The sequence below is a fragment of the Ranitomeya imitator genome, chromosome 2 (assembly GCF_032444005.1).
Source record: "Ranitomeya imitator isolate aRanImi1 chromosome 2, aRanImi1.pri, whole genome shotgun sequence".
NCBI lineage: Eukaryota > Metazoa > Chordata > Amphibia > Anura > Dendrobatidae > Ranitomeya > Ranitomeya imitator.
Genome location: NC_091283.1, coordinates 384,781,946 through 384,795,440, shown reverse-complemented (window position 1 = coordinate 384,795,440; position 13,495 = coordinate 384,781,946). Strand labels below are relative to the sequence as shown.

The following is a 13,495-nucleotide window of genomic DNA, read 5'->3' as shown; positions in this document are numbered from 1 at the left end:
GTCTCATCTCCTGCAATATATTCTAATGGTACAACTTCCCACCTCTGATTGTAGTCTCATCTCCTGCAATATATTCTAATGGTACAACTTCCCACCTCTGATTGCTGTCTCATCTCCTGTAATATATTCTAATGGTACAACTTCCCACCTCTGATTGCTGTCTCATCTCCTGCAATATATTCTAATGGTACAACTTCCCACCTCTGATTGCTGTCTCATCTCCTGCAATATATTCTAATGATACAACTTCCCACCTCTGATTGATGTCTCATCTCCTGCAATATATTCTAATGATACAACTTCCCACCTCTGATTGCTGTCTCATCTCCTGCAATATATTCTAATGGTACAACTTCCCACCTCTGATTGATGTCTCATCTCCTGCAATATATTCTAATGGTACAACTTCCCACCTCTGATTGATGTCTCATCTCCTGCAATATATTCTAATGGTACAACTTCCCACCTCTGATTGATGTCTCATCTCCTGTAATATATTCTAATGGTACAACTTCCCACCTCTGATTGCTGTCTCATCTCCTGCAATATATTCTAATGGTACAACTTCCCACCTCTGATTGCTGTCTCATCTCCTGCAATATATTCTAATGGTACAACTTCCCACCTCTGATTGCTGTCTCATCTCCTGCAATATATTCTAATGGTACAACTTCCCACCTCTGATTGCTGTCTCATCTCCTGCAATATATTCTAATGGTACAACTTCCCACCTCTGATTGCTGTCTCATCCCCTGCAATATATTCTAATGGTACAACTTCCCACCTCTGATTGCTGTCTCATCTCCTGCAATATATTCTAATGGTACAACTTCCCACCTCTGATTGATGTCTCATCTCCTGCAATATATTCTAATGGTACAACTTCCCACCTCTGATTGCTGTCTCATCTCCTGCAATATATTCTAATGGTACAACTTCCCACCTCTGATTGCTGTCTCATCTCCTGCAATATATTCTAATGGTACAACTTCCCACCTCTGATTGCTGTCTCATCTCCTGCAATATATTCTAATGGTACAACTTCTCACCTCTGATTGCTGTCTCATCTCCTGCAATATATTCTAATGGTACAACTTCCCACCTCTGATTGCTGTCTCATCTCCTGCAATATATTCTAATGGTACAACTTCCCACCTCTGATTGCTGTCTCATCTCCTGCAATATATTCTAATGGTACAACTTCTCACCTCTGATTGCTGTCTCATCTCCTGCAATATATTCTAATGGTACAACTTCCCACCTCTGATTGCTGTCTCATCTCCTGCAATATATTCTAATGGTACAACTTCCCACCTCTGATTGTTGTCTCATCTCCTGCAATATATTCTAATGGTACAACTTCCCACCTCTGATTGCTGTCTCATCCCCTGCAATATATTCTAATGGTACAACTTCCCACCTCTGATTGCTGTCTCATCTCCTGCAATATATTCTAATGGTACAACTTCCCACCTCTGATTGATGTCTCATCTCCTGCAATATATTCTAATGGTACAACTTCTCACCTCTGATTGCTGTCTCATCTCCTGCAATATATTCTAATGGTACAACTTCTCACCTCTGATTGTTGTCTCATCTCCTGCAATATATTCTAATGGTACAACTTCCCACCTCTGATTGCTTTCTCATCTCCTGCAATATATTCTAATGGTACAACTTCCCACCTCTGATTGCTGTCTCATCTCCTGCAATATATTCTAATGGTACAACTTCTCACCTCTGATTGATGTCTCATCTCCTGCAATATATTCTAATGGTACAACTTCTCACCTCTGATTGCTGTCTCATCTCCTGCAATATATTCTAATGGTACAACTTCCCACCTCTGATTGCTGTCTCATCCCCTGCAATATATTCTAATGGTACAACTTCCCACCTCTGATTGCTGTCTCATCTCCTGCAATATATTCTAATGGTACAACTTCCCACCTCTGATTGATGTCTCATCTCCTGCAATATATTCTAATGGTACAACTTCTCACCTCTGATTGCTGTCTCATCTCCTGCAATATATTCTAATGGTACAACTTCTCACCTCTGATTGTTGTCTCATCTCCTGCAATATATTCTAATGGTACAACTTCCCACCTCTGATTGCTTTCTCATCTCCTGCAATATATTCTAATGGTACAACTTCCCACCTCTGATTGCTGTCTCATCTCCTGCAATATATTCTAATGGTACAACTTCTCACCTCTGATTGATGTCTCATCTCCTGCAATATATTCTAATGGTACAACTTCTCACCTCTGATTGCTGTCTCATCTCCTGCAATATATTCTAATGGTACAACTTCCCACCTCTGATTGCTGTCTCATCTCCTGCAATATATTCTAATGGTACAACTTCCCACCTCTGATTGCTGTCTCATCCCCTGCAATATATTCTAATGGTACAACTTCCCACCTCTGATTGATGTCTCATCTCCTGCAATATATTCTAATGGTACAACTTCCCACCTCTGATTGCTTTCTCATCTCCTGCAATATATTCTAATGGTACAACTTCCCACCTCTGATTGCTGTCTCATCCCCTGCAATATATTCTAATGGTACAACTTCCCACCTCTGATTGCTTTCTCATCTCCTGCAATATATTCTAATGGTACAACTTCCCACCTCTGATTGCTGTCTCATCTCCTGCAATATATTCTAATGGTACAACTTCCCACCTCTGATTGCTGTCTCATCTCCTGCAATATATTCTAATGGTACAACTTCCCACCTCTGATTGCTGTCTCATCTCCTGCAATATATTCTAATGGTACAACTTCTCACCTCTGATTGATGTCTCATCTCCTGCAATATATTCTAATGATACAACTTCCCACCTCTGATTGTTGTCTCATCTCCTGCAATATATTCTAATGGTACAACTTCTCACCTCTGATTGATGTCTCGTCTCCTGCAATATATTCTAATGATACAACTTCCCACCTCTGATTGTTGTCTCATCTCCTGCAATATATTCTAATGGCACAACTTCCCACCTCTGATTGATGTCTCATCTCCTGCAATATATTCTAATGGCACAACTTCTCACCTCTGATTGATGTCTCATCTCCTGCAATATATTCTAATGGTACAACTTCTCACCTCTGATTGATGTCTCATCTCCTGCAATATATTCTAATGGTACAACTTCTCACCTCTGATTGCTGTCTCATCTCCTGCAATATATTCTAATGGTACAACTTCTCACCTCTGATTGCTGTCTCATCTCCTGCAATATATTCTAATGGTACAACTTCTCACCTCTGATTGATGTCTCATCTCCTGCAATATATTCTAATGATACAACTTCCCACCTCTGATTGTTGTCTCATCTCCTGCAATATATTCTAATGGTACAACTTCTCACCTCTGATTGATGTCTCATCTCCTGCAATATATTCTAATGGTACAACTTCTCACCTCTGATTGCTGTCTCATCTCCTGCAATATATTCTAATGGTACAACTTCCCACCTCTGATTGCTGTCTCATCTCCTGCAATATATTCTAATGGTACAACTTCCCACCTCTGATTGCTGTCTCCTCACCTGCAATATATTCTAATGGTACAACTTCCCACCTCTGATTGCTGTCTCCTCACTTGCAATATATTCTAATGGTACAACTTCCCACCTCTGATTGCTGTCTCATCTCCTGCAATATATTCTAATGGTACAACTTCTCACCTCTGATTGCTGTCTCATCTCCTGCAATATATTCTAATGGTACAACTTCTCACCTCTGATTGCTGTCTCATCTCCTGCAATATATTCTAATGGTACAACTTCCCACCTCTGATTGCTGTCTCATCTCCTGCAATATATTCTAATGGTACAACTTCCCACCTCTGATTGATGTCTCATCTCCTGCAATATATTCTAATGGTACAATTTCCCACCTCTGATTGCTGTCTCATCTCCTGCAATATATTCTAATGATGCAACTTCCCACCTCTGATTGATGTCTCATCTCCTGCAATATATTCTAATGGTACAACTTCCCACCTCTGATTGCTGTCTCATCTCCTGTAATATATTCTAATGGTACAACTTCTCACCTCTGATTGATGTGTCATCTCCTGCAATATATTCTAATGGTACAACTTCTCACCTCTGATTGATGTCTCATCTCCTGCAATATATTCTAATGGTACAACTTCCCACCTCTGATTGCTGTCTCATCTCCTGCAATATGTTCTAATGGTACAACTTCCCACCTCTGATTGTTGTCTCATCTCCTGCAATATATTCTAATGGTACAACTTCCCACCTCTGATTGATGTCTCATCTCCTGCAATATATTCTAATGGTACAACTTCTCACCTCTGATTGATGTCTCATCTCCTGCAATATATTCTAATGGTACAACTTCCCACCTCTGATTGCTGTCTCATCTCCTGCAATATATTCTAATGGTACAACTTCTCACCTCTGATTACTGTCTCATCTCCTGTAATATATTCTAATGGTACAACATCTCACCTCTGATTGTTGTCTCATCTCCTGCAATATATTCTAATGGTACAACTTCTCACCTCTGATTGCTGTCTCATCTCCTGCAATATATTCTAATGGTACAACTTCCCACCTCTGATTGATGTCTCATCTCCTGCAATATATTCTAATGGTACAACTTCCCACCTCTGATTGCTGTCTCATCTCCTGCAATATATTCTAATGGTACAACTTCCCACCTCTGATTGTTGTCTCATCTCCTGCAATATATTCTAATGGTACAACTTCCCACCTCTGATTGTTGTCTCATCTCCTGCAATATATTCTAATGGTACAACTTCCCACCTCTGATTGCTGTCTCATCTCCTGCAATATATTCTAATGGTACAACTTCCCACCTCTGATTGATGTCTCATCTCCTGCAATATATTCTAATGGTACAACTTCCCACCTCTGATTGCTGTCTCATCTCCTGCAATATATTCTAATGGTACAACTTCTCACCTCTGATTGCTGTCTCATCCCCTGCAATATATTCTAGTGGTACAACTTCCCACCTCTGATTGCTGTCTCATCCCCTGTAATATATTCTAATGGTACAACTTCCCACCTCTGATTGCTGTCTCATCTCCTGCAATATATTCTAATGGTACAACTTCCCACCTCTGATTGCTGTCTCATCTCCTGCAATATATTCTAATGATACAACTTCCCACCTCTGATTGTTGTCTCATCTCCTGCAATATATTCTAATGGTACAACTTCCCACCTCTGATTGCTGTCTCATCTCCTGTAATATATTCTAATGGTACAACTTCCCACCTCTGATTGCTGTCTCATCTCCTGCAATATATTCTAATGGTACAACTTCCCACCTCTGATTGCTGTCTCATCTCCTGCAATATATTCTAATGGTACAACTTCTCTCCACTCCAATAATATCGGCCCCTCTGTCCTTTCCTCTCCTATGTATAGCACTCACTCTCTGTTCACATTGCTAAACAGCGCAGATCCACTCAGTCCCACCATCCAACACACGAGACGCTCTCACAAATCACTTAACCATCTGCTCACTCTTTCTATCCTGCTTCTCCTAGTCACAGGAGACATCTCTCCCAACCCCGGTCCCCCATGTTATAGCAAGTCAAACCTCCCAACTGCTACATTCAGAAACCCCTCTAACCTTATTAATATTCCATGCATGCCTTTGGTCTCTTTCAATTGTGCCCTTTGGAATTCTCGCTCAGTGTGTAATAAACTCTCCTTCATACATGACTTCTTCCTTTCTGATTCTCTTAACCTTCTAGCTCTTACTGAAACCTGGATCCAGCAGTCAGACACCACCGCTGCTGCTCTTTCATATGGTGGACTACACTTTTCTCATACCCCAAGATCGGACAACAGAGCAGGTGGAGGCATTGGTCTGCTCCTATAACCCAAATGTACTTTTCAGGTTATCCCCCAAGTACCCTCACTTGTCTTCCCTTCTTCTGAGGTCCATGCGATCAGACTCTACATCCCCTTCTCCATGCGAGTGGCCGTGGTGTGTCGTCCTTTGGGCCCCTCCAATCAGATCCTGGATCACTTTGCCACCTAGCTTCCGCACTTTCCCTCCTGTGACATTCCCACCCTCATCATGGGTGATTTCAACATCCCCATTGCTTTCCCCCTCTCCCCATCTACTTCTCACCTTTTATCTCTAACCTCCTCTTTCGGCCTCTCGCAGCATACTAACTCTTCAACTCATGAAGACGTAAACTTCCTAGACTTGGTCTTCTCCCGGCTTTGCTCAGTGGGTGATTTCACAAACTCCCCTCTCTCCTCTCTGACCACAACCTTCTTTCATTCTCTTCCAAGAACTGCCATCCCGCTCAGGTCACCCTCACTTTCCACATTTATAGAAACATACAGGCCATTAACACCCAGAAACTTATGAAGAACTTGAAGTCCTCATTGGCCACTATCTCCTCCCTCTCATGTCCTGACTCTGAACTGAAGCATTACAATGAAACCCTGGATGAAATTGAACCTCCTGTACATAGAACAACTCGACACAGACGGCGACAAAGGTGGCACACCCTGCAAACACGTTTCCTACAGCGGTGCTTCAGGTGCGCCAAACACCTGTGGAGAAAATCGAATCTACCGAAGATTTCATCCATTATAAGTTTATGCTTAAAACATACAACTTTGCCCTTCACCTCTCCAAACAAACCTATTTTAACACCCTCATCACCTCACTGTCCAATAACGCTAAACGTCTCTTTGACACTTTTCATTCCCTACTCAAACCAAGAGTGCAGGCCCCAACCACGGATCTCCTCGCTGACGATCTGGCCAAATACTTCAAAGAAAAAATATCTGACAGGAAATTATCTCCCAATCTCATCATATCATGCACTGTCCTCCCTCCCCCACTGCATCTAGCTCATTCTCTGACTTTGAACCAGTCACAGAAGAAGTAATCAGGCTCCTTACATCTTCTCGCCCGACCACTTGCACCAGTGACCCCATTCCGTCACTTCTCCTCCACTCCCTTTCCCCGGCTGTCACCTCTCACCTAACAAAAATATTCAACCTTTCTCTCTCTTCTGGTATCGTTCCCTCCTCATTTAAGCAAGCCATCATACATCCATTACTTAAAAAACCATCTCTTGACCAAAACTGTGCCACTAACTATAAAACTGTGTCTAATCTTCTCTTCCTCTCTAGACTCCTCGAATGTCTGGACCACTCCCGTCTTATCCGATATCTCTCAGATAACTCTCTTCTCGACCATCTTCAATCTGGTTTCCGCTCTTTAAACTCTACTGAAACTGCCCTCACTAAAGTCTCTAATGATTTACTAACAGCTAAATCTAATGGTCACTACTCCATGCTAATTATCTTGGCTCTCTGCGCAGCATTCAACACTGTGGATCAAAAGCTCCAGCTCACTCTCCCCGCACCCACGTCGTCTCCGCTTGTCTTTTATGCAAAGTCCATGTGATTAAAGACAGATTAAAGATATTCACTTCGCAACCTGGGTGAGTGCCGCATTTTTCTACTTTCTTGAGCAAAGTTTTATTGTGCTGTTATGGCTATTGATGCTGAGCACCACGCTCCAGTACTGCATGGATATCGCACGCTGAGGGTCTAAAGAGGTGTATTTGATTCAGCGCTCCCAATACTGCATTGTTGAGTCCTGGTTTCGTTCATCTCTTTGAACTTTTCAGGATCATCAGCTCCTCCTCACTATGCTCTGCTCCATCAGCCATGAGGACACCGTTCTCTCCTGGTTCTCCTCCTATCTCTCTGACCGCTCCTTCATTGTATCTTTTGCTAGTTAACAATAATAATCTTTATTTTTATAAAGCGCTAACATATTCCAGAGCGCATTACAGTTTGCAGATATTATCATTGCTTTCCCTGATGGGGCTCACAATCTATATTCCCTCTCAGTATGTCTTTGGAATGTGGGAGGTAACGGGAGTGCCCTGAGGAAACCCACGCAAACACGGGAAGAACATATAAACTCCTTGCAGATGTTGTCCTTGGTGGGATTTGAACCCAGGACTCCAGCGCTGCAGTGCTATCCACTGAGTCACCGTGTTTCTCCTCTCACCTTCCCCTTACTGTTGGGGTTCCTCAAGGATCAGTCCTAGGCCCCCTCCTCTTCTCTTTGTATACTGCCCCTATTGGGCAAACAATCAGTCGATTTGGGTTCCAGTACCATCTCTATGCTGATGACACCCAATTATACACTTCTGCTCCTGATATCACGCCTGCCTTTTTAGAAAACACCAGTGATTGTCTTACCGCTGTATCTAACATCATGTCCTCCCTCTATTTGAAACTGAACCTGTCAAAAACTGAACTCCTCGTGTTCTCTCCATCTACTAACCTACCTTTGCCTGACATTGCCTTCTCCGTGTGTGGTTCCACTATCACTCCCAAGCAACATGCCCGCAGCTTTCGGGTCATACTTGATTCCGAGCTTTCATTCACCCCCTACATCCGATCACTGGCTCGCTCTTGTTTTCTGCATCTCAAAAACATTTCTAGAATTCAACCTTTTCTTACTTTCGACTCTGCAAAAACTCTTACTGTTACCCATCCAGTCCAGAACCCAGTACAAACTTATTACCCTCATCCACAAAGCGCTCCATGGCTCAGAACCACCCTACATCACCTACCTGGTCTCAGCCTACCACCCTACCCATGCTCTTCCATCTGCTAATGACTTGAGGTTAGCATCCTCAATAATTAGAACCTCCCACTCCCGTCTCCAAGACTTTTCACGTGCTGCGTCAATTCTTTGGAATGCACTACCCAGGTTAATACGATTATTCCTCACAGTTTTAAGCGTGCCCTAAAAACAAATTTGTTCAGGCTGGCCTACCGTCTCCACGCATTAACCTAACTATCCCTGTGTGGCTCATTTAAAAAACAAACCATAATCCGGTTCCTTGCATCATGTTCTGTTACCATCCACCTCTGGTGTCTCCCCTTTTCCTCATAGATTGTAAGCTTGCGAGCAGGGCCCTCATTCCTCTTGGTATCTGTTTGATTTGTGTTTATTTTTATGCTGTAATGTCTATTGTCTGTACAATTCCCCTCTATGATATAGAGTGCTGCGGATATGTTGGCGCTATATAAATAAAAATTATTATTATTAGTTATTAGCATTCTCTATACAGGGAAGTTTCAATGAAGAAAGTGTCAGTGTTTCTAATAAATTGGCAGTTCAGTGTATAATACTGGGGGATAAAACAAGACTGAACACAAGACCTTCACAACCTTATACACATCATAGGGGAGATCTCATGACACCTTCTCTCCATCTACCTGATGATCCTGAGGAACATCGAGATCTTCTTGTTTACAGTCCTGTGGAAGAAGAGGACGGGGACATCTCTCTGGTGTTGTCCTCTCACTGGATAGAACTGGAGGAAACACATACAGGGACTGAATTCATTCTTTACATACAGATAATTATAGGCCTGTGCATGTAGTCCCGTCTATTACCTGGTGATGTGAGGGGCTGGGGAACCTCCATCATGACGTCCTTGTACAGATCTCTGTGTCCTTCTAAATACTCCCACTCCTCCATGGAGTAATAGACGGCGACATCCTGACACCTTATAGGAACCTGACACATACAATGATACCGTCATCCCCCCCGATCCCTCCATAGTGTTACTGTATAATGTCCCAGCATTCCCAGCAGTGTCACCTCTCCAGTCAGCAGCTCAATCATCTTGTAGGTGAGTTCTAGGATCTTCTGGTCATTGATGTCCTCATGTATCAGGGGGTGAGGTGGAGGCCCGGTGATTGGGCTCAGGGGTCTTCCCCATCCCTCAGACACAGGGTCCTGACAGCGCTCACTAGAGGTCTTCTTCACTACTGTGTAATCCTGGTTATGGAGAGACACATTAATAAATCTCACTACAGACATTTCCAGAGTCCTCACCTCTCCAGTTCTGTCCATGTTATTCCCATAGATAAGAATGATGTAATGTGACGTCATCAGAATCTCTCACCTCTCCAGTAAGCCGGAAGAGGATCTCTAGGGTGAGGTGTAATATCCTCTCCGCCATCTTGTCCCTGTCCCTATCCATCCTTGTAGGGTCACTCAGGAGAATTCTCTTATATAGAAGATCTCCGCTGAGAGGATCCGATATTGTAGGGACCTGAATGGGGAGAAGATGACGATGTAACACCATAAAGATCCCATGTAAGAAATCTCCGGAGCGGTTACCGGCGTCACATGATCACTACATCCAGTCATGGCCCCATCCTGCCCCCGGTGTAACACACAGTCCAATTATAGTCACATACAGGGATTTATCACCGGCTCAGCACTGAGGGGGTTAATGTCCCCTGCGCCCAGTAATGGGGAATCTCCAGCACCTACCTCCACCTGCAGAGCCGCACACCACATATATGGCTGTTCTGTGCGCACAGGACCTGTGATGAGGTCACAGGAGGGGAGGAGTCAGGGGTCACATGATCAGGGGCCTCTATGACTAGTGGACCATGAGAGAGGAGGGAAAATGATTACAACTTTGGCAGAAATGGAGACCAAATGGATCTGGACGTTGAATACTGTCTCCAGATGGATTGAATGAAAATGTAAGTTTTGCCCCCTTTTTATAACACCACCTTTTAAGTATCTTTTTTATATTTGTAAGCTTTTGTATGTTATATGTGGCTTTTATTCATATAAATTATTTTATATTTTTTAGCTATTTATACTTACATTTTATGGCCTGGTCATGTGGAGTGATTCTTTTTCCGCTGGCTGCTTGGAATGGACTGTTTTGAGTTCCGGTTCGGATGGATCAAGATCATTTGTTTCCTTCTGTTCCGGGATTTTATTTGTTCCTATAAAGAAGACGGATCAACATGTCACCCATGGATAAACATCTTTTTTGCTTTTGCATTGTTAATTTTTTGTAATTATTATTTACATTTATTATTATTTTTTTATTTTTTTTATTTTATTTTTGTATATACTTGAGAGTGTGGTCAACACAGTCATTTATTTTTTTTATTTTATTATCTATTATTTATTTTTATTTTTTAGTTATATATTTTTTTCGTTCTTCTTTAAATTTGTGATTACCGTAATTAGTTTCATTTATATTAGTCATTATGGTCATTATATATTTTTTGTTTATTATCCCCCTGTCATGTGTTATAGTCTACTCCCTTCAATTTTGTATATATAAACTATGTTACGGCATGTCAGCATGTATTTCTCCTTCTCCTCCGTTCTTATGTGATGCTCCTGGTAGTGCTGCGCCGTCTGTGTCCTGGAGTCCTCGCGTCTGTGTCTCTGTGTCTTAGCAACACCGAGTACTCCGTCCCTGTGCGTACAGTCACGTGACTAGGACGCTTGGACTTCCGGGTCCTCCCGATGACGCATGTGCCGTACACACCCTTGTCATCTCAATAGGCGCGGTGATGATATAAAAAGCCCCTTCTACATACAAACGCCACCCCCTGACGAAGGAAGATATTCCGAAACGCGCGTCGGGGTGCACGGTGACGGGACTTGGTGACCCTTAAAAGGTATATCGCAGATACTATTGTCCCCTATATATGGTGTTGCTATTTTGCACACTACACTTTACAAGTGTTTTCACTGTGTTCGCAGGCCTTAAAAGGTATATCGTAAATACTATTGTCCCCTATATAAGGTGTTTGCTATTTTGTTATCTTGCACCCTGCACTTTACAAGTGTTTTCACTGTGTTCGCAGGCTATAATTTTTTATCCTATGTTTTACATACACACTGTTTATCTTTTTGCACATTTTTTATTATAGTTGCATCTATTGGTGGTCATTTTTTAATGAGTAAATCCGCTTTTGCACTGTATAATATTATTATATATATATCCCTCACATTTTTTACATATTTTTATTATTTTATTTTTTATTTATATTCTCACTTTCTTGGCATATAGTCTGCATTGTATATATTGGGGTCACCAAATTATATCTATTGTGATATTCCTATATGAGATTTGTATCCAATGTCATACATTCGCGTACTTAATTATTTTATGTATTTTTATTGTGCCACTACCACCTTAATAAAGGCTATTTATACTGATCTCCTGTGTGGGTACACTCTTTCGGCTGTTCATGCTTTTTTGGTTGTTGTGGTTGGTCTTTCATCTTAGTGTTCAGTCACTACTCTCTCACAGAACACCATTACTAACTTTATTTGGAATACATATATACCGTATATACTCGAGTATAAGCCGACCCCCTAATTTTGCCACAAAAAACTGGGAAAACTTAATGACTCGAGTATAAGCCTAGGGTGGAAAATGCAGCAGCTACCGGTAAATTTCAAAAGTAAAAATAGATACCAATAAAAGTAAAATTAATTGAGACATCAGTAGGTTAAGTGTTTTTGAATATCCATATTGAATCAGGAGCCCCATATAATGCTCCATAAAGTTTATGATGGGCCCCATAAGATGCTCCATATTAAAATATGCCCCATATAATCCTGCATAAAGGGTAATAACGGCCCCATAAGATGCTCCATAGAGATATTTGCCCTATATAGTGCTGCACAAGCGCTATGGCCCCATAAGATGCTCCATACAGTCACTTGCCCCATATAGTGCCGCACAAGCGCTATGGCCCCATAAGATGCTCCGTACAGTCACTTGCCCCATATAGTGCTGCACAAGTGTTATGGCCCCATACAGATGCTCCGCACGCTGCACAAGTGTTATGGCCCCATACAGATGCTCCGCACAGCCACTTGCCCCTTATAATGCTGCACAAGTATGGCCCCATAAGATGCTCCGCTCAGTCACTTGCCCCTTATAATGCTGCACAAGTATGGCCCCATAAGATGCTCCGCACAGCCACTTGCCCCTTGTAATGCTGCACAAGTATGGCCCCATAAGATGCTCTGCACAGTCACTTGCCCCTTATAATACTGCACAAGTATGGCCCCATAAGATGCTCTGCACAGTCACTTGCCCCTTATAATGCTGCACAAGTATGGCCCCATAAGATGCTCCACACAGCCACTTGCCCCTTATAATGCTGCACAAGTATGGCCCCATAAGATGCTCCGCACAGCCACTTGCCCCATATAATACTGCACAAGTATGGCCCCATAAGATGCTCCGCACAGCCACTTGCCCCTTATAATGCTGCACAAGTATGGCCCCATAAGATGCTCCGCACAGCCACTTGCCCCTTATAATGCTGAACACGTGTTATGGCCCCATAAGATGCTCCGTACAGCCACTTGCCCCATATAGTGCTGCACAAGTGTTATGGCCCCATAAGATGCTCTGCACAGCCACTTGCCCCTTATAATGCTGCACACGTGTTATGACCCCATAAGATGCTCCGTATAGTCACTTGCCCCATATAGTGCTGCACAAGTATGGCCCCATAAGATGTTCTGCACAGCTACTTGCCCCATATAGTGCTGCACAAGTGTTATGGCCCCATAAGATGCTCTGCACAGCTACTTGCCCCATATAGTGCTGCACAAGTGTTATGGCCC

The 13,495-nt window shown here is 42.5% G+C and overlaps 1 protein-coding gene across 1 annotated transcript in view; it reads right to left on the bottom strand.

Moving 5' to 3' along the window:
- The window catches only part of LOC138664064 (oocyte zinc finger protein XlCOF6-like), a 67,966-nt gene extending 58,372 nt beyond the window's left edge, over positions 1-9,594 (bottom strand). Inside the window, exons 1-2 of the mRNA XM_069750482.1 lie at positions 9,475-9,594; positions 9,295-9,392 (exon numbers count right to left, since the gene is read on the bottom strand). Coding sequence (XP_069606583.1) covers positions 9,295-9,392; positions 9,475-9,559 — 183 coding nt within the window. The 5' untranslated portion in view covers positions 9,560-9,594. The remainder of the gene's footprint in view (positions 1-9,294; positions 9,393-9,474) is intronic.
- Between the last annotated feature and the right edge of the window lie 3,901 nt (positions 9,595-13,495).